Genomic DNA, 22,285 nt, shown 5'->3' with positions numbered 1-22,285 from the left:
GAGGCATTGTGTATGTTCATTGGGTACCCGAGGGTCAAACTGTAAACCAACATCATTACATTAATGTGCTGAAAACCCTTCGTGAGCGAGTAAGAAGACGACGACCTGATTTGTGGCAACGGAAGTCATGGATTCTGCACCAAGACAGTGCTCCTGTCCATACGGCCCTGTCAGTGAAGACATTTTTGGCTAAATATGGCATCCCAGTGTTAGAACATCCGCCGTATTCGCCGGACCTTGATCCCTGTGACTTCTTTTTATTCCCCAGAGTGAAGTCCACCCTAAAAGGAACCAGATTTGAGACAGTAGCTGTGCAAAGAAAAGCAATGGATGTAATGAACATGATCTCCGAAAATGACTGGCAACACTGCTTCCAGCAATGGAAAATTCGTATGGAGCGGTGTACAGATCGTGCAGGGGAGTACTTTGAAGGAGATAAAGTTCCTGTTGTACAAAATGCCGAATAAAAGATTTCATAGCATCAGTCCGGTTTTTTTCTAGCCAAACCTCGTATTTCTAATAATAATGTGTAATTAGTATTAATTGGACTTAAAGAGTGTTGTGGTCATCACAACTTCCTGTGTTCCTAGTCTCAGAAGCTGGGAATAAACCAAGTGACATCACTTTGGTGGTTAAGCAGTCTGTGGCTGAATGTCGCCTGTTAAATAAAGGGATTACTATTAATATTATTATTAGTGAAAAAGGGTCATGGTCTTAGATTTACATGTACGAATGGCAATGCAATTTGAGGTTCAATAGTGATAAATTTGTTTTGCTTTCCTAATTTCTTAAAAGTGAATATTTAACAGAAAAGGACACATGTATATAGAACTACTTTCAAGAAAAGATAAAACAACCTTGTAACTCATTCAGTGCACAAATGTAATTACGTACTATGTTTACCAGCAGGCAAACCATCTGGATTCATGACACTTAAACTTTATGAACAATCTATGGCTTGTGGGATGGACACTTTTATTTCTGATTGACTAAGCTGGCAACAACTGTTTAGTCTCTGGGTGTTAAAATCCTCTGGGGAATACAAACAAATGTGAATTAACTATAGTTCCCATTGTCTTACCTTCAACTAACTATGAATTTGCATCATCATTTATATGTATTTTCTGGAAAATTGTATGGGTCGGGTACCCTATTCTACACCCTCGAATTTTGAAAAAAATAATTTTTCATTATGAAGATTTTGTGATCCTATTTGTGAATTTAAAAAAATTGGAGCGCGGAAAGAAGTATTTACGACTGTACAGCCGTTTAAAGTTGCGATTTTGTCGTTTGAAATTGTTGATTCCAAATTTCCCACTGGTTCCGGGCTCCGCCCCTGGGGTAATAAGCTTACCGCCCCCTACCGCTACCGCGGCCCCGCCTTTATCTATAGAGTCCCTTTTAAAGGCATGTTAGAAATTGGCCGAAGTCACCTGCCCCCAACACAATTTCTCACTGTTTTCCTCATTGTCACATAAAGATACAAAAAATGAAGGCTAAAATTAAACCAAAGAAGGTAACTTACCTCTTTTTACCAAGGCCAGGTATTGAATTGTGGGTCGAAGTTCAATTTGTAATTCCAAAAATGAAGTAACTCCTACGTTGAAAGTCCTTGTTGTCCTTTTCCACAGAATACCAACCTCCACTCCCTTCCCATCATAAAAATTAGAAGTCGCAAATTATCCCATCCCACAAGTTATTTAGAAAAAAACAACCCTTCCCTTTACGGCATGCAGTTGCAAAAAAAAATTATTATTTCCAATTTCTGAATCATCCGAAATCTTCAGACTTGCGTCTGTGACATGAATGCATCATTTGCCATCGTAAAGTTCTGAAAAACCTTTTTGACGTTACGCAAGGAATTTTAATTTCATAAAAAACGTAAGTTTCGTAGCACGTAGATCTAAAAAATTACTTTCCGCGCTATTTAGAAACATCGTTTATTATGAAGAACTAATTTTTGTAACAAGAACATTTGAAATGTGCGAAAAATCGAGGGTGTAGAAAAGGGTACCCGAGCCAATTGTATTTCTGAATTAACATTTTACCAAATATTTTTCCTTATTGGTTCTACCAAAAATATTAAATTTAAAGCTCACTTTGCCACACTTTCCAAAACAGTTTCTTATTTAAAACAATGCTGCAGTGTTGTTTCTCCACAGTATGTTACCATGGAAACCATAATTTAAATCAATTATTTGCATAGTGAGTTGTGGTAATGGTCAAAGCTTGGCAAGGCACACAAGTAATTTTTGCATTTTTCTCGCCTCTGTAACTTAATCGTGATGATTAGGATAGCATATAAATGATGAAGGCACAAAGAAGTAATTAAGCAAGAGTGGAATGATTTGTTTATGCTAATTATTAATATTGCTGGTACCACAAAGCAAAATGGAATCACTTAATATATTCCATGGTTTCAAGAGGGAAAGAAGTTACTGAGCAAGATGAAAGCAATTTCCAGATTTGAGATTTATAGGTACCTGAAAGAAACAAAGTACTGAAAATTAGTATAAATTACTTAACTAAACAGAGGAAACATGTACATCTTTTGTCCATGTTCCATTTTACTGCAATCCAGAAGTCTTCAAGATGGATGTCTTGGATGCAAGGAACCTTTGAAATTATCAAGGTTGCTGGAATAAGGTAAACAATTCTTCTTCTAGTAAACTTTAATCTGATACATGTTATTACTTTGAGAGCTTTCAAGGTACCACCTAACTGAAATAGATAGTAAAAGTAGCACATAGATCACAAGGACCCATTTATGTTTATTGTTGTTCACTAGAAATTCAAGAGAACTTCAATTATAAATTTTTCATAGTTTGATTGTTATATTCACATCAAATCCACCAACCAGATGGAAAATACAAGTTAATAAATAATTCAGAAAGATCCAAAAAGAAGACATTTCAACTATGAGGTATAACATGTGGGCAATACCCTACATCGTCACAAGAACAGTGAAGCATGGAGTTAGGGCTGATACACACTTACATTTGTTACAACAGACAGCTTTCCAATGAAGTCCATTATCCTGAACCAAACACCAATATTCTTCACACGGTGAGACACGGGCCGGCGATAGAAAGTGAGAAATTTCTTTGCATCCAGCCTTAACTCAAATATGTTGTTCAGCAGAGCAAAGAATGGTGCAAGTGGAAAGGCAGCCACAAAAATAGTCACAAAACCATACTGCAAAACTGAAACAAAATCACATGTTAGTACAACATATATTCTCATATAGTATGTTTACAGACTTTTTGGTTTTTTACACTTACACCATGGGTATGCTTCTTAGATTTTTAGCTAAATCATCAGCACTGTTGTTCCTAAATTTTCTTAAAAATAACTTTTATGAAAATGCTGAGATAAATATTACTTGTGTACACATGGACAGCCATTTTTCCTAATAAAATTGTTAACATGCTATAACATGCACAAAAATTCATTGAGAGCTAATATTTTGTTTAATTTTATGTGCTTACTTGGAATATTCTTACCTCTATAAATATCTAAACCTTATAAAAATCAAATGTTAATTGCAAGCTATTAAGAGGAGAGAACAGCCTGTTTTCATTTCATGCATGTAACATGTATAAGAGTTCATTGACTACATGAAAAATAATCCACGTTCCCCACCAACCTACTTCTGGGCATGCTAGTAACACTATGGATGTCTAAATGTAAGTGTCAATTGCACACTATTTTTCATTTATCTTTACTCCAACACTTGAACGCGAGAGCAGAAGTGTTCCCTTGAAAGAATGAGTGACAAAGGAAGTGTTTAAGTTCATTATATACAATGGAGTGTGGGAAATACTAGAACTTACTCAACTCCAAGTATTCTGAGAAGAGCCCCCTTGGCCCCCAGTCAAGGAGTTTGTAGTCCTCCAGCCATTGGCTCCCACTGAGGCAGTCCTCCTGACTCTCAAGGCCAACTTTGAACTTCATCGTTTTGAACCACTTTAATATCAACCTGCAGGAGAATCATTATCATCATGAAAACAAAACTAACATCAGAAAGTGTTTGGTGTCAAAGTGGTGAATATGGTACTAAATTTAATTTGAAAACTACACTTATTACAAAAACATTTTCTTTCTAATAACACATTTATGTAGTTATCAAAGCATTAAGTTCAATTTGCTTCTCAAACTTTGACAGCAGAATAAATCAATTTTCCATAATTTTGCATAACAGGATAATTCAGACTTCAGAAAGTGTTGTGTTGGCAAATAAACTCCAAATTTCATATTTGAGATTTTATTTTGCACTTTTCAGTTCATTTCGCAGCATTTCATGACTACAAAACATGGTAGGAAAACATACTTCACATACCTTTCAAAAACATGAAAAATAAATATGTACAGTTCTTCGCATTTAGTGCAAAAACAAAATATGCATCTCTACATATAGAGTATGTCTTTGTGTTAATGTCAGGATGAGGAATGGCAGATTTAAATAATTATGATGTGAAGGTGAACGGACAATAGAAGAAAGGATAAAAACAATGGGAAAATCTCAAGTGAAAAGTCTAGCTGTTCAGAGATTTATTCTCTTAAATTTTCCATCTAATTGTAAGAACAACCAAATAAAGTGCAAGCTACTTACGGATACAGCATTTCCAAGGCTCCGTTCATAAACTGCTTTCCCACCATTATGATGGCCAGCTGCATGGAGAGTTCCAGCAAGCAGCCTCCTGGACTACACTGCAACGACAGCAGGTCTCGGTAACAAATATCACAACATAACACAAGAGAACAAATACAAATCGCTAGAAAAGTTTCCACATAAAAAGTATAAAATGATTAAGAACAAACCATCTTTCATAAGAAATAACACTATACTATTACATCCTAATGGATCAATTACAATACATACATACCTGATATTAACACTACAAAACTCAAATCTTTTCCCTGTATTTCTCTCATTTTAAGTTACTTTTCTGTTGCTTTTGGCTAATTGTACTGATAGTTAGATCAAACTGGTGTAGGGACACTCGGAAAGGAATACAAATGTCCATGCTGGGACTCTAATCCTAAACATTATTTTCGATCACTCATGTGTTTGCCATACAAAATGTGCAATTTGCATCTGTTCAGACAAAATTACAACTAGTTTAACATTTGGATTATCTCGTACATAAAGAGGCATGGCGATTTAGTCTGTACAGACTCTGGGGTCACCTATCCTAACTGGGAGGAGGGGAGGGGGTGTAAAGGTGACCAGATCCATGTCTGGAAAACATACAAGCATTTCTCCTTTTCTTTACACATCTTTTGTAAAACTAACACTCAAAAATTATTCTTCCAACAAAGCAATCGGCTACACATTCACGTACTTGGTCCCAAGTTTTCTTTGTCATATATTTGTATGTTATTTGGCTTGATATAATTGCAAACAATGCCATTATCCAGTTTATGTCTCAATTCAAAGCCTCATCTTTTGAAAAATGCTTGTTCCTGGCACTGTGATAACTAAATTTAGCACAAAGTTCCCTATTTGAATAATATTTTTTCAAAAAAAAAAAAAAAAAAAATGGGTGCATTCAGTTACTTTCCTGAATGAGTTGAGTATTTGTTTATATCCACTTTATGCAGAGGAGGCTAATTGGGACTGGACCTACAGTTTAAAGTGGAATCTGAACCACTATGTGCTTCAAATTTTCTCCAAATAAGTAACTAACTGATACTGAGAAAACTACAAAAAAATGAGAACAAAAATTGAGCTCATTGTTGGATGTAGCAAGTATTGAAGTTAATAATTACTTGTTAGAAAACTTATCTTTAGAACTTACCTCTTCCTGCCTGTAACCAAATATCCTATTGTACTTGGCTGGATAGCCAACAAATTGTCCTTTGAGGAAAGCTATATAAAATATAGACGTGTAGTAGTTGACAAACTGGAACAAGTATATCTTCAAGGTCAAACTGTCGTCATATTCAGTCTGGGTTCTCGGTAACTCCATTTCTGTTAAGTATTCTGCCAACCAGTTGTACACCTACGAGGGAGAGACACAGAGGCACATCACTGTTAAGTAAAAATATAAATCATATTTACTAAAATTTTCAATGGAAAAGTATTTTGGTTTATTAGTGAATCTGCTAATAATGCTACTAATCTGATCAAAATTTACCATTATCTTGGCCTGGTCTTATGCCTGTCCCTTTGTTGTAGGGAATAATTAATTGCAATGATGAAACAAATGATGGAGCACAAAAATATTGTTAGTATACCAAGATGGACATTTTTTTGTATTTCCATGCTGCTTTCTATTCAGAAATTGTTATTTTATAGGTAAACTTGTTCATTATCTTTAGGGAAGATACCAGTACCCAAATTAAACATTTTCCTATGCATTTGCTGGAATGAGGTGTTAAGAATTTAAATACATATGTTACACTTTCGCAACAATATTCACTCTCTTCTGGTGGCAGATAAATGTGCATTATTATTATTATAAATAACTACAAAAACATTAGTCATATAATAACTACATAATGAAGCATTAATTAATTAAATATCATTTCCAAGCATTCATTGTTGCAGTGTGTATTGAGCTCCACCGAATTATCAATTCTCATCCATAGTCTATACCAGGTGCCTCATTCTGCAACTTTGTTACTTATTGTGCAAGGACTTCAGGAGAATTATAGGGTGGCTAATTTCTAAGACCTATATGAAATTAATGTATAATTCTAGGTTTTCAGGGTGAAGTTTCCAAATATTCAATGCTAATAACAACATACAATAAATACAATCTATAACTATTAATTTAAAATTAAAATATAATTTGTATTAATACTTTACACAAAATCTTTATTAATAGTTTCATGTAGGCCCTATATCTTTCAAAGTAGGTGAATTGTTTATGGAGATGAAAATTGTACTAATGATTGGTGCAGGAAGTTCAATAATCATAATTTTTTACCGATTTGTTTATTGCATGATTCAATAGTGAATTTTGCACTAAAAATTGTCATTAACATCCAGTCGATAGATTGAATGGCCACAAAAGTTATGTTTAGGTAACTTTGCAAACTGCAAAATTGAAAATAAGGGAATTACAGGGTTTAAATTATGCTTGGAGGCAGCATGACAACAAACCTAGCTCCAATTTCTTTTATGAAGCTCAATAAATGACTTCCTGATCTGCTATACATCCTGCAAGTATTCATGACAAAAAAAGGATTAGTTGTTCTGTTTTGTTTTCCACCACAGACTTTTTTCTATTATTATTAATATTAACTGTCTCCTGAGTAAAAATAAAAGCAAACTAACTGTGATAAATATCCATCAGAATCTAAATGACTGTCTAGATATCGAAGGATATGAATTACTAGTACTTCAAATTTTTCACATTTGAGAAGAAAATTAATACAGTGGAACCCCAATTTTACATTTTGCTGCATAATAAATTCAATATTCATGTCCCAAATAGAGCAAAATGCTACAAAATTTTCCCCAATTTTACATTTTGCAACATTACCCGCTTCATTTCTCGTGAAATTCTAGCCTGATTTGATATATCACATCACCCCCTTTCCTTTGAATTTTTTGCGCTGAATTCAATATGGAGGTCAACAATATGCTGGACCTGATCTTGACACACACAGCTAGGGATCTCCCTGTGCCTAACCTATTTCCTTCATGACCAGGATAACTCCCTTACATTTTGTATGGGGTGTTAAGGGACTATTGACTCATCATAGTTCATGTAATGAAGCTTTTATCAGTCACATAGTTACACATATTATTTTGTATCTGCTGATCCTATTGCAGTCCCAAAATGATTTTTTGATATGTTTTAGAGTATGGCATGAGGGACCAAATATATGTTTCTAACGATTTTTGGTGATGACATGTTTTAAGATATTTAAGGTCAAAGGTCAAGGCCATGTGACAAAATTATATTTTTTATCCAAAGGTAGGCTTGTTATATATCACTGGAAAGCTTGTTCAATTCTCTGTACAATATGCTTTATTTGAGCTTCCTAGGTGAAATAGGGGCGGAGTTACAGTATATACATTTAGTATAGCTAAGCAGGCTCTAAAAGGGCAATTTATGCTAACTTTGACCTTGAATAATTTAACAATTACAAGGTGCACGAGACTCAAAATTTGCATAGTTTCTAAGTTCTATGCATAGTTTCAACTCCCCAAATTTCATGAAAATCTGAGATGGTCAGATTGGAAATTGCACATATCTGTGTTGATGTGGCATCAATGACACTTATATTAGTACGAGGGAGAGGGTTTAATTAACATCTTGTAGGGATGAATATTTACTTTGCGAGACAGAAATCCCCCTCCAGCTTCATTCCACTTCTAAAATTTGTGAAGACTATGAAGCCACAAGAGATCTGATCATCCCTCTTCCCCTCTCTATATCTAACTCTCACACTCACACAAAAAGGTTTCTCCTAATAGAAAATAATAATCTTGTTGTCTGTGTTTATTTTTTGGTTGCAAGATGTTTCAAACTCTTGTCTTCATAATACTAAAGTTGTATAATTACAAGTACATAAAGCATACATACCCAACTAAGCAGCATGATGCAGATAAGGTTAATGAAGCCTGCAGTAGCTGGAATGAACATCACAGCATAGCTGGTGATTGCTGCTTCATTGTAGAAACTCAGTGCGGTGAGGACAGACATTCGGTACAGGATCACACCAAGCACAGCTCCTACAGCCATGCATATCTGAAAAAAAATATATGCTGATAGTGGCATATTCAATATATGCAGTCTTGCAGGTATTCTAGCTGTAGTTATAATAAAATTATACTTAGTAGATTCATTTTCATCTGTCAATACAAACATAAAACATATTAGTGAAACAAAAACAACATTTTTATTAATAACTTATTTTGCAACAACAGGTGAAACACTGGAAAGACTTGGCAGGAGAGGACACTGAGATGGACAACCAAGAGGCGGAGTAAGGGGAGCAGTCCACCACTAAGAACAACTAGCAGGAGGAGAAGTAGAAGGCGAAGTCCACTGAGATTTACAACCAGGAAGAGGAGTAGGTGGAGCAATCCACTGAGATGGACAACCAGGAAGAGAAGCAGGTGGAGGAATCCACTGAGATGGACAACCAGGAAGAGAAGCAGGTGGAGGAATCCACTGAGATGGACAACCAGGAGAACGAGGAGTTGGAGCAACAATCCACTGAGATGGACAACCAGGAAGAGAAGCAGGTGGAGCAATCTACTGAGATGGACAACCAGGAGTTGGAGCAGCAATCCACTGAGATGGACAACCAGGAAGAGAAGCAGGTGGAGCAATCCACTCAGATGGACAACCAGGAGAACGAGGAGTTGGAGCAGCAGTCCACTGAGATGGACAACCAGGAAGAGGAGTCGGAGCAGCAGTCCACTGAGATGGACAACCAGGAAGAGGAGTCGGAGCAGCAGTCCACTGAGATGGACAACCAGGAAGAGGAGAAGGTGGAACAGTCCACTGAGATGGACAACCAGGAAGAGGAGAAGGTGGAACAGTCCACTGAGATGGACAACCAGGAAGAGGAGAAGGTGGAACAGTCCACTGAGATGGACAACCAGGAAGAGGAGAAGGTGGAACAGTCCACTGAGATGGACAACCAGGTGGACGAGTTTGAGCAGCAGTCCACTGAGATGGGCAACCAGGAAGAGGAGAAGGTGGAGCAGATCACTGAGATGGACAACCAGGAAAATGAGGGTTGGAGCTGCGTGTCCACTGAGATGGACAACCAGGAAGAGAACCAAGTGGAGCAATCCACTCAGATGGACAATAGGGGGTATCGAAAAAAGCAAATTTTTTATGATGCTTTTGGGGTAGAGCGGAAAAGTTGCCTCTATACATAAGTATCTTCTGTTCAAAATTTCACCACCCTAGGATAATGTCTTCTGTTCTGGCAAGGGACGTGAAATTTCAAAAATTTAGTAAAATCGGCAATTTTTTTTTTTTTTTTTTTGAAATTTTTTTCAAATTTCACAGCACTTTGCGGTAGTGTGCAAAAGTTGCACCTATGTATGGTTAATTACAGTGCAAAATTTGGCGCCCCACGGACAATACGTTGTTCTGGCAAGGAGCCTGAAATTACCCAAAAATCGACAAATACACTGTTTTTTCATTATTTAACTAACATTTATTAAACATAAACCAGAATTGTCATACACTCGCATACTATTAGATATAAGAATTAAGAAATAAGTATTCAAAATTAAAAGTACGAAAATGTGTGTTTTGTAGGTAATAATAATGTAAAATATGTCTCTTTAGGTTTTGTACTGTCTCTTGCACCTAAATTCAGGCATGGCCTTCCTCGATTTCAGAGTGCACCGAATAAATCCATCCAGTTTTTTATGACCACACACTTTCTTTGAGGCCTCCGTAACCAATTTTACTGTTCTTTCCACAGCTTGTGTGTGGCATGGGAACTTTGTAAAAGTCCAGTCAATTGGTATTGGTTCTTTCAGCATACTTTTCAAATCTTCTGTAGTCACATCATTCAGTATTGGTGGTGGAGTTACTTCGCTGGACGACCAGTCAATTAGTTCGATATAGTCGTTTGCTTCGAAGTTTATTTTTGGAATATCGAACTTTCTAATCCCAACGTGTCCAACCATCTCACATGATTCTCGTGCTTTTATGACTCTTCGAATGCCAAGGGCTATGATATGTGTTCTTTTATCAGTCAGCATCGCGAGCAGAATGTTTTCTGGAGATGCGAAGTAAGCATTCCGAGAAATCACTGGGTCGATGACGTTGCGGTTAATTTGATCCAAGTATCTGGATGACTGAATGAAATGGTAAAGATGCCGAGCTCCATCCTTAATTGAATGATGGATTTTGATGCGGAACCAAGATGACACATACACCCTGATAACGAACTCTACTACGGTACGTAAGTTGTCTGATGGTTCTGTGGTGGAAACATACAGTCTTAATATCCTGTTGGCTGTTGTCAACCAGCGGGACATGTTTAGGGGACCTGGATCGCGCTTAGCAAGACCTGGAGGACACATGCCTGAGCTAACGGCGAGAGCAATATCCCTCAGATACTTCTGGTCCTTACTCAAACTGGATATATCATCTGATGGCAAGGTGCAGTTAACTGGCTCATGTGTTACCACTGGAAGCAGCTCACACGCCTTCAAAGATTTTCCAATGCAACCAGTGTAGGAATTAGGTCCGGAGGTGGGACCATCGAGGGACTCCAACAAGTGGCGGAGAGGCAATTCGTTGAAATGTAGTTGACAAACAGCCCATTGCACAGCTCTCCTGATCTTCAGTTCAAGACGACGAAGTACCCCATTGTGAACTCCAGTATTTACGACCGTTCCATCACACCCTAGAACAAGAATATGGTTTAAACCTCCGGGCACTTCTGCTGTGATATAGTCGTAAATACTTTCAGCAATGGCCAGACTTGATCCTGAAGCTGGTGTAACATGACCAACGTAGCTAGATCTTTTGTTGGAAGCATCCCAGCAAAATCTGTCGGTGATCCGAAAATTGGGCAGTCTAATGCTCCTTGCTTTGAAAATTTTGCCATGTTTTGTTGCTCACTGTTAGCTCAGTTCACGACCTGTAACAAAAAAAGATTAATAATTAATAATCATTAATTAATAATCATTAATTAGTGGTTAATGATAATCTGGAAAATCTGCTGCTAACATAATTGTTAATAAATCATATTTATATCTAAAAGTATAATGAAAAACCAGTGTATTTGTCGATTTTTGGGTAATTTCAGGCTCCTTGCCAGAACAGAACATATTGTCCGTGGGGCGCCAAATTTTGCACTGTAATTAACCATACATAGGTGCAACTTTTGCACACTACCGCAAAGTGCTGTCAAATTTGAAAAAAAAAATTAAAAAAAAAAATTGCCGATTTCACTAAATTTTTGAAATTTCACGTCCCTTGCCAGAACAGAAGACATTATCCTAGGGTGGTAAAATTTTGAACAGAAGATACTTAGAGGCAACTTTTCCGCTTTACACCAAAAGCATCATAAAAAATTTGCTTTTTTCGATCCCCCCTAATGGACAACCAGCAGTTGGAGCAGCAGTCCACTGAGATGGACAACCAGGAAGAGGAGAAGTTGAAGCAGATCACTGAGATGGACAACCAGGAGAACGAGGAGTTGGAGCAGCAGTCCACTGAGATGAACAACCAGGAGAACGAAAATTTCGAGCAGCAGTCCACTGAGATGAAAAAACAGGAAGACGAGAAGGTGGAGCAATCCACTAAGATGGACAACCACGAGGAGGAGGAGTTGGAGCAGTAGTCCACTGTGATGGACAACCAGGAAGATGAGAAGGTGGAGCAGCTCACTGAGATGGGACAACCAGGAGGACGATGAGTTGGAGCAGCAGTCCACTGAGATGGACAACCAGGAAGAGAAGCAGGTGGAACAAACCACTGAGATGGACAACCAGGAATTGGAGCAGCAATCCACTGAGATGGACAACCAGGAGTTGGAGCAGCAGTCAACTGAGATGGACAACCAGGAAGAGGAGACGATGGAGCAGTCCACTGAGATGGGACAACCAGGAGTACGAGGAGTTTGAGCAGCAGTCCAGTGAGATGGGCAACCAAGAAGAGGAGAAGGTTGAGGATTCCACTGAGATGGACAACCAGGAGAACGAAGAGTTGCAGCAGCAGTCCACTGTGATGGACAACCAGGAAGATGAGGAGGTGGAGCAGCCCACTGAGATGGACAACCAGGAGGACGATGAGTTGGAGCAGCAGTCCACTGAGATGGACAACTGAGATGGACAAACAGGAAGATGAGAAGTTGGTGAAGCAGTCCACTGAGATGGACAACCAGGTGGACGAGGAGTTGGAGCAGCAGTCCACTGAGATGGACAACCAGGAAGAGGAGAAGGTGGAGCTGTCCACTGAGATGAACAACCAGAAAAATGAGGGTTGGAGCTGCGTGTGCACTGATATGAAAAAAACAGGAAGACGAGAAGGTGGAGCAATCCACTAAGATGGACAACCACGAGGAGGAGGATTTGGAGCAGCAGTCCACTGTGATGGACAACCAGGAGGACGATGAGTTGGAGCAGCATACAACCGAGATGTACAACCAGGAGGACGAGAAGTTGGTGAAGCAGTCCACTGAGATGGACAACCAGGAGGACGAGAAGTTGGTGAAGCAGTGCACTGAGATGGAAAACCAGGAAGAGAAGCAGGTGGAGCAATCCACTGAGATGGACAACCAGGAATTGGAGTAGCAGTCCACTGAGATGGACAACAAGGAATTGGAGAAGGTGGAGCACTCTACTGAGATGGACTACCAGCAGGACGAGGAGTTGGAGCAGTCTACTGAGATGGAGAACCAGGAGGACAAGGAGTTCGAGCAGAAGTCCACTGAGATGGACAACAAGGAAGAGTAGAAGGTGGAGCAGTCCACTGATATGGATAACCAGGAGGACGAAGAGTTGGAGCAGCTGTCCACTGAGATGGACAACCAGGAAGAGGAGAAGGTGGAGCAGTCTATCGAGATGGAAACCCAGAAGAAGGTGAGCAGTCTATCGAGATGGACAACTGGGAGGATGAGGAGTTTGGGCAGCTGTCAACTGATATGGACAACCAGGAGGACGAGGAGTTGGAGCAGCAGTCCACTGAGATGAACAAGCAGGAGAACGAAGAGTTGGAGCAGGAGTCCACTGAGATGGACAAGCAGGAGAACGAAGAGTTGGAACAGCAGTCCACTGAGATGGACAAGCAGGAGAACTAGGAGTAGATGGAGCAGTCAACTGAGATGAACACCAGGAAGAGGAGAAGATGGAGCAGTCCACTGAGATTGACAACCAGAGCAGCAGTCAACTGAGATGAACAACCAGGAACAGGAGGAGGAGGAGTCCACTGAGATAAGCAACCACGAACAGGAGGAGTAGGAGGAGGAGTCCACTGAGATAAACAACCACGAACAGGAGGAGTAGGAGGAGGAGGAGTCCACTGAGATAAACAACCATGAAGAGGAGAAGTACGAGGAGCATTCCACCATTGATTGATTTCATTGATTTTACTTCACTTTTTGTGCCAATTTTTGCTAATTTGCGAAGATCACTGTTGGTATATTAAAATCGATGAATGGACACTCACAAAAATACATGCAAAGGCCAGGATTCGAACCCGGAACCCCTGACGTCATAACGCAATGTGCTAATCACTTTGATATGGGGGCTGGCGAAAGAGCAGTCCATCAAAATGGACAATCACAAAAAAGAGTAGGAAGAGTAGTCCACTGAGATGGACAAGCAGGAGGGGCTATCCACTGAGATGGCCTACCAGGAAGAGGAGGAGTAGGAGGTGTACTCCACTGAGATGAACAACAAGGAAGGAGGAGTACGAGCAGTCCACCATGAAGGACAACCAGGAGGAGGAGGAACAGGCACAGTCCAAAATAAGCAACCAGGAAGAGGAGGAGTTGGAGGAGCAGCACAATGAGATGTATAACCAGAAAGAGGTGGTGAAGGAGGAACTGTTCACTGAAATAGGCAACCAGGAAGGTGGAGGAGTAGGAGAAGTCCACTGAGATGGACAACCAGAAAGAGGAGTAGGGGAAGCAGTCAACTGAGATGGACAACCAGGCAGAGGAGTAGGGGAAGCAGTCCACTGAGATGGACAACCAGGCAGAGAAGGAGTAGGGGAAGCAGTCCACTGAGATGGACAACCAGGCAGAGAAGGAGTAGAATGAGCAGTCCATCAAGATGAACAACCGAGAGAGGAAAAGCTGTCCACCAAGATGGGACAACCAGGAAGAGGAGAAGCACTCCACCACGAAGGACAAACAGGAGGAGGAGTAGGAGGAGCAGTTCAAGATGGACAACCAGGGAGAGGAGGAATAGTAGGAGCAGTCCACCATGATGGGCAACCACGAGTAGGGGAAGGAGGAGTAGTTCATCAAAATGGACACCCAGGAGTAGGAGGAACAGTCAAATGAGATTAACATGTAGGAAGAGGAGAAGCAGTCCGGTGAGATTGACAACCAGTGTAACGTTCATGATCTTTACAAGATTCGTGTAACGTTACATTACGTACTTGAACCTCGGTCTTAATTTAATAGACCTAGTTCTCTTTTTCGCCGTCGGAGGGTAGCACCGTCTGACAGCCCAAGTTGCCACTGCCACCTAGCAACAGAAAATTGTACTAAATCCACTACGGATACAGCCTCATAAACTGTCACAGTTCATACTCAGCACTCATACAAGAAACGTCGTTTTTTTCTAAGCTACCATCTTTTTCGAACTATCCAGACTAGGTCACATACTACTCAGCTGCTATCAATGTCCATTACGAAGAAGGTGCCATTACAAGGTACACCAACAACGTGTATCGGAACATTGGACTTAAGTAAAGTGGCTAATATAAGAACGTCATACATTGACTTAAAATCGTTATTAACCCCTTTGGTATGTAGACCTTTTCTGCGGTATTTAAAACGAGAAAACGATTGAATTTTGTGAACTTATAATATTTTGGCCGTGGTGGCTCAGTCGGTAATGTATCTGACTACCATGCTAAAGGTCCCGGGTTCGATTCCCGGCTGGTTCAAATCCGGGAACTTTTCTAACGTTGGAAGCGGTCCTGGCACCCACCCAGCGTCGAATAACATGGGTACCTGGGGGAAACCCTTGGGGGTAAAGGCGGTCAGGGGCGTGATGCTGATCACATCACCCCCACTCACGACCGGATCAAGAAAGTGTGGGGCGTTACCCCCACACCCCCTATACGCCTTCATGGCATGGTGCTAAGCACAGGGGAGCACTTTACTTTACTTTACTTTAATACGTACTTAGTGTTCTGAAAACCAAGAACATTATTTTTTCCAGAAATCGATATTTGAACCGCAGGATCCAAAAAAATTTTAAAAAATACTATGAAGAAAATAGAATGAATCCAGAACTGCTATTTTTTTCAGTTCTTTCAAGCAGTAACCGTGGGGAAATTTATGCTTTTGCTTACTTATATTTTTTTCTATGCACCATTACTTTCATGTATTCTGTGCAAGTTGAGTTGCGATGCTCTTCAACATGTTTTTTTTCCCCTCAAAAACAAGAGCGTTGCATGGTTTACAGTGCTGGACATTCTGAGAAGTTTCATCTTGATGTCACAGAAACCCTGCCATGTTTGTAAACAAGGAGGCTGAAAAAAAAAAGGTCTCTTATGACCAGACCTTCAAAAGCAGGGAGAAAAGCGATTGAAGGACCTTGGACTCGCAGACCTGCTGTGACGAGCTGGACTGCCCGACACCATTGCACTCAACAGAAACACAGTGGGACAGTTAGGCATGGAGGGAGGGGATGTAGAATTGGTCTCTCCTTTTGATGCGCTAAACTTAGCGAATCTCTTGTGTATTTCTAGCTGTTAAATGGTGTTACTTGACTAATTTTGCTCAAATATGCAAATATTCTGATTTATTTTTTCTTCTTTAAAATATTTAAAAAACGATATTTTTATTATTTTGCTGTGTCATCGCCGCATCTCCCGATGACCGGACGCCTCACCTTGCCTCTGGGTGTAAGTCGGAACAATATAAGCAAAAGCAATCAAGGGGAGCTTCTCCCCAAAAATTCTCTGAGTTATGCTTTCCCTACAATAACTTTGGGTTCAATTCTTGACTCCTTTGCAAGATAAGATGAAGGTAACCCCAACCGACCATAATAATAAGAAGGGAAAATAAGAAGATTGAAAGAGAAAATTGTTTTTGAAACCAAAACATTTTATCAGTCATCACATTATGCTATATCTAAAGATAGTAGGTAATTAACTGCATTAAACCTATTAGTATATCTAGTACCTAACTCGTACTAATATTCTTCCTACAGATCATTAAAGACATCTGAATTAAAAACTCACAAGCAGCAGGACGACTGAGAAGCTGAACACTGTTTTAGGCACTCGAACTTTCCAAAAGGGAACATAAGGCTCAAGGTTGTTTGTGATAGGATTCTTCTTCTGAGTCCTTACATGGGCCAAGCGAGCAAGGTACTGAGGCCTTGGATGCTCCTCTTGCAGATCAAATCCCGTTAAGCCCCAGTGGTGGGCCAGTTTGGCTGAGTAGCGCTTCCACAATTCCAGGAACATAGTACCTGTAATTAAAAAATGAAGAATTGGGATAAATGTAGTGATACAGAATTTCTGCTTTCTTAAAATATTAAAACTATCATTTAATAAAATTATTAGTTTTATGATAGAACATTTTGGAAATAATTTCAGATGGTAAAGTTCTATAACCTGCATGTTTGATGAAGCAAGGTACTTGTGAATTCTACTATTCTACATTATGCACCAAAATAGTCTCTTAACCCCTCCGAAACGTTTTTTCCATTTTCACTACTATTAGAGAGACAAAATATACACAATGTATCAACATGTCCTTGAATTAAGACAAATTACAACAACCATTTTATTGTTTTTTGTTTGCATGCCGGAAATCTTAACTGATTGCTTGCAACACAAAAACAGAGATATTTGCACCAGGTGAGGACTCTTATCATAGAAATATTTTAAAATATTTTGGTTGCCACAACTCAATCCAGGAAATCTAGAATTAACTAATGGCTCCAATCAAGAAAGTAAATGATTGCAGGGTATTAATTTGAAGTATTGTGACTAGCAGTGGTCCGTTTCTTACCAAGAGAGGCCAGATTCAGAGGAATTTTATGGGTAAAATGAAAAACTGTCAATAGTGGTATACACTATTAGTCCAGAACTTTGTCAGCAGAGAAGATGAAGGTGACATGTTCCCTAGTACTGACCATACAAATATAAATCACATTGTTGCTCTGAAATTTTACTTTAGCATAAATTTTGTTGCAGCTTGCAACCCTACTTAAAAAGTATACCACTGATGAAGACATGTATCAAATGGCCAGTGGGAAAGGAGCCTGGGAATGTCAAATTACAGTGGCTGGGTGCAACTAGGAATATTTTCAGAAGTGTAATTGTAAATAATTTAGCTTGTGCGCACCACTGATATTTCACATTCCGTGACTTTCCATGACTTATTCATCCTAGCTTTTCCAGGTCAGTGAAAACAGTTTTACATTACACATACACCATACTACATGTTACTATGTTACATTAGAATAAGTAACACCTTCGACCACAGAAAGTGTAAGCTATGGAAGTTTTATGTAAAAAATAACCCCCATTTTTAAATAGTTATTATTAATCCTATATTGCTGATAAGCATACCAACACAGAGTAGATAGGATAATGCCATTCATTATTTTATAATTTAGTTGATCACACTTAACTGAATAAATGGACACTCACCCCAGAAAGACATAAAAATGGCAAAAAATACAGTGGATGGATTATCAAAGAGATAAGTAACTCGTGAGTGGAAACAAGTTTCCTCCAAATTCCAGTAGTTACATGTTCGATCACACAACGGGCACATCTTGATATGGAGGTTCTCATTGCAAATGTCTTCACTGAAAAGTAAATCGCACAGTTTTAGATATTAACATGCTCGCAATTCCCTTAAATGAATTAAATTTACATTTAAATTTGCAGAACAGCAAAATTGTATCTTGGACCAGGTATTTCCCATCTTAAACTAATTTCCAAGCTAACCTCTGGCTCAACAGCAACTTCAATCTCTAAGGTACTCTACTATAGACTGCTTTGATACCTCAGTTAGCTAATCACTATAGAAGAGACAACTCAGGTTTCCAGCAAACTATCCAACAAAGTATGCCACAAAAGAAACAAAGATGCTCAGGATTAAAGATGCTCAGGATTAAGAAACTATGAATAAACACACAAAATTTAAAATTTAACCAATACGAGTAAGGAAATTTAATAGGGTGTCTGTCAAAATAACAAATCCAAAATTCTTTACTTTTCATGACTTTTTATCATCTTTCTTATACTTTATTTATTCAACCCCTACTTAAGCCAAGAAATTAGCAATTAAGAAGATTTTTCTCTTTATGAAAAACCCCTACCAAAAGGCCAAAACTGAAGCTTCTTTTAACAAGAGAATTAGACTTGCTTTATCTATTAATGCATCTTGGACTGAATTTGCCAGACTAGCAAGGCTCTGACATCTGGACTCTCAGCCAGTATAATCTTATGTAGGGCTCATGATGTTGTCCCTATATATTTGAGTTGCCCCTTCACCAATCTTATCTTGCCACCATTCATCGTCGTCTTGGTGATTAGCCAAAAGGGGCAATCAAAATCAGTCATTGTGATAGCAAAAATTCTTGACCACAAGTATAATTTCTTGACTTTTATTGACATCTTGACAGACTTCTGGATTTCTTTACTTTTCTTGACTTTCAAAACTTTGACTGATAGCCACTCGGATAGATGAGTAAGGTATAAAATTCACGCTATAAGATCACAAGCAGCTGCTTTGGGCAGAAATTACATGTGGTATTATAGAATTTGTGAAATGTCGGGAGTTTTCCGAGTATTTTCCAGAGAAATTCCGATTCTATCATGAAATTGCACACATTTGCTTTGCAGTCCCATCTGGTGTGTGGAATCAATTTATTTCCCATCCGTATCCCGTTTTATACTCTTGTAATTAATGAGAACAAAATAAGTCTGAAGAAATTTTTACAGAACCTAAGGAGGTGGGGGAGGGGGGGTTGGACCCATTGAACCCCTCCCTTCTTAAATACGCCCATGTCTCTTGGTTCACTCAGGCTCATGTTTTGGCCTATTTCTCGCATAATGCACCCATCACCAAACCTGGCCTATTTCTCGCATAATGCACCCATCACCAAACCATGATTGAAGCAGAAAGTTGGCCCCTCTCTTGACCATTGGAGCCTCTGCACTATCACCTTGGCATCCTGTTATTTTGCAATTTATAAGCTGCCGCCACGATAATTATTTTTTTTCATTGATGTACAGAATTATTCTGGACCCACTTTTTGCATAATGCTCCAGTACGCACTTTGCATCTATTGCTCTCAGACATTTTAATTCAATTGTGAAAAAAGGACCTAATGTCGTTCGTAAGTCTTCAGTCCTAGGTCACTTCACAAGACGAGACAAGGATATTTTGTAAATGTTCAATTCACAGGCCATCTCTAACTGCTTCCATATAGGATTTGTACATGCACAGGCCACCACTGACTTTACCAGTTGCACAGTTCTTAGGGTGCGTGACTGTTCCTGCCTGGGCCTGTTATTCACTGATCCAGTGTCTTGGAGATTTGAAACGTCTGGAGGGTCTTGAAAATTTTGCTCACAGACTTCCCTACCATATGAAGTGCTATTTCAACCACATGGTTTTCATAATTTCATCATACCACCATGGAAGCTCAACACAAAACGTTCCATTACTTCTGCAGCTCAATTAGCAATGACTTGTGTGTTCCTTCCCACTGTGGGAAGTTGTTGACGTTGAACACAGGTGAAGAGCCACCTTCCAAAGTTGTGACATTACTTATGGTAAGACTTTGTATACCACTTATATCACTTGCTTATATACATCAATTAAGGAGGTGAATAGCTCATTCAGGTTCTTCATGGAACATTTGCAATTTACTATCAGATCAGTACAAAATATCAGTTATTAGTATTGGTGAATGTATGTATTCATTAGAAGTTCCCGATATTGTTTGTTACCATTCAAGATTTAAGTATTCCTCAGGTTCTAATTTTTTGATAATTTGATCATTATCGGTGCGTAGTTAGATTGGTTTGTTCATTGACTTCTCCAGCCTAACTTTTGCCTATTTTTGAAGGAGCAGGAAAAGGTTTATTATCCATTTCGCCTTGACTCATCTCACCCAACAGGTTAATAGGTACCGGGGCTTGCCCAGAGTTGATATTTTCCTGGAGATGAGGCCTTGTTCAAAAAAAGGTTTATTATCCATTTTTTGATAATCCCGAAAGTCGATATACCATTTTCCAAACTCTAGATCGGAGTGGGAAACTTGTCCCTATTGAAGATTGTAACTGTATCTGGGTTAGCTTCAGCTATTAGTTATTGGTACTTCTATTCTCTCTGGGTTGAGTGGGTGTGGATTTAGATTTAAAAAAAAATAGTTGGTGAAGAATATGATGGTGCTGATGTAATGGGTGATATAGATAGATAATTTCAGAGAAGTGTCCAAAAGCAATTTTTGTACATTGTTCAGCACATATTTTAACCCTGGCAATTGCCCATTTCTGTGGAATTTCTGCGGTATTGAAGACTGTCAAATCAGTTATAACTTTTTCCCCTAGAGTCTTCTCAAAGGAGCAGCCCCGTGGGTCCCTAGTTCGAAACCTGTCATGGTCATGGGCGTCCATTCATCATGTCATCATTCATCCAGATCTTCGGAAATTAGCCAAAAGTGGCACAAAAGGCGAAGTAAAATAATGGAAATAAATCAATCAATCTTCTCAAAGTAATTTGGTTGTAAAAAATGCAGTGCAAGATAGCTATGGAAGTACTGTAATGTTCTCAAGTTATTTGACACAAGATGGGCAGAAAAGTATCAATACTCAGTAGGGTGACTTGTGAAATCATAAACACTAATAGTAGAAACTTTACTGTTGTCCATTCTTGGACCATTTTGGTAGAAATGAACCCAAGTTTCTCTGAACACAGTCAACACATTGAAAAATTGCAACAACTTCTTCCAATATGAAATGCCTATTCCTCATGCATTTGAACAGTGTGTTAAATGTTGGATGGCCTGGTTGATATTTTTAAAATTTTCAAATCTGAATGAAAAATGTGGCAAACAGTAATTGAAAAGACATGTCCAGGGTCTGCATTGTAGGCAGTAGAAAATTGTGACAAGCTCTTGTACTCAAATATGCACAGATTATTGGTGATCTTTGCTACACTGCCAGTATAATTTTCAACACCCGGCAGGATGTGTTTAACATTAAGGAGGTTGAAATAATGTCCTCGCAATTCAATCAACGGGAGATCCTCGACTAATGGACCGTGCTATGTTAAGTGTACATACATACGAATATTAAAATAACACCGATGATGTTATTTTCAATTTTGTAGCAAGGAGGAAAATACTAATTCTACCATTGTAATTCTTCTTTAAAGAGAAGCTGGGATTAGCTTTCAAATGCATTTTCTGCTCATTTTATGTAGAAAAGTTAGAAGTTCGTAGATAGACTTAATTTAATAAATGTGTGAGCTTTCGTGTGGTGGCAGAGTGGATTTTGATAGTCAGATCATACCTAGGGACGCTATACGTTCCGAATTTTCAGGGACAATCTCGGAATGGTATCATTTGTCCCGGTGTCCAAATAGTTTCTTCGGGATGCACAAATGTCCTGGAATCGGGTTGGAA

The 22,285-nt window shown here is 38.9% G+C and overlaps 1 protein-coding gene across 4 annotated transcripts in view; it reads right to left on the bottom strand.

The window, feature by feature from the left end:
* The window catches only part of LOC145986604 (anoctamin-1-like), a 103,173-nt gene that overhangs the window by 38,856 nt on the left and 42,032 nt on the right, over positions 1 to 22,285 (bottom strand). For all 4 annotated transcript variants that reach the window (XR_014441597.1, XM_083120804.1, XM_083120805.1 and 1 more), the window contains exons 7-13: positions 18,291 to 18,451; positions 16,869 to 17,101; positions 8,544 to 8,708; positions 5,802 to 6,005; positions 4,613 to 4,710; positions 3,834 to 3,979; positions 2,998 to 3,203 (exon numbers count right to left, since the gene is read on the bottom strand). Coding sequence is in view for 3 of the 4 variants with exons in the window: in XM_083120804.1 (XP_082976930.1) it covers positions 2,998 to 3,203; positions 3,834 to 3,979; positions 4,613 to 4,710; positions 5,802 to 6,005; positions 8,544 to 8,708; positions 16,869 to 17,101; positions 18,291 to 18,451 (1,213 nt within the window). In the remaining variant the exon portion in view is untranslated. The remainder of the gene's footprint in view (positions 1 to 2,997; positions 3,204 to 3,833; positions 3,980 to 4,612; positions 4,711 to 5,801; positions 6,006 to 8,543; positions 8,709 to 16,868; positions 17,102 to 18,290; positions 18,452 to 22,285) is intronic.

The sequence above is a fragment of the Lepisma saccharinum genome, chromosome 4, assembly GCF_977018435.1.
Source record: "Lepisma saccharinum chromosome 4, izLepSacc3.1, whole genome shotgun sequence".
Lineage (NCBI taxonomy): Eukaryota > Metazoa > Arthropoda > Insecta > Zygentoma > Lepismatidae > Lepisma > Lepisma saccharinum.
The sequence above is the reverse complement of the archived record's forward strand: the minus strand, read 5'-3'. Positions and strand labels throughout refer to the sequence as shown.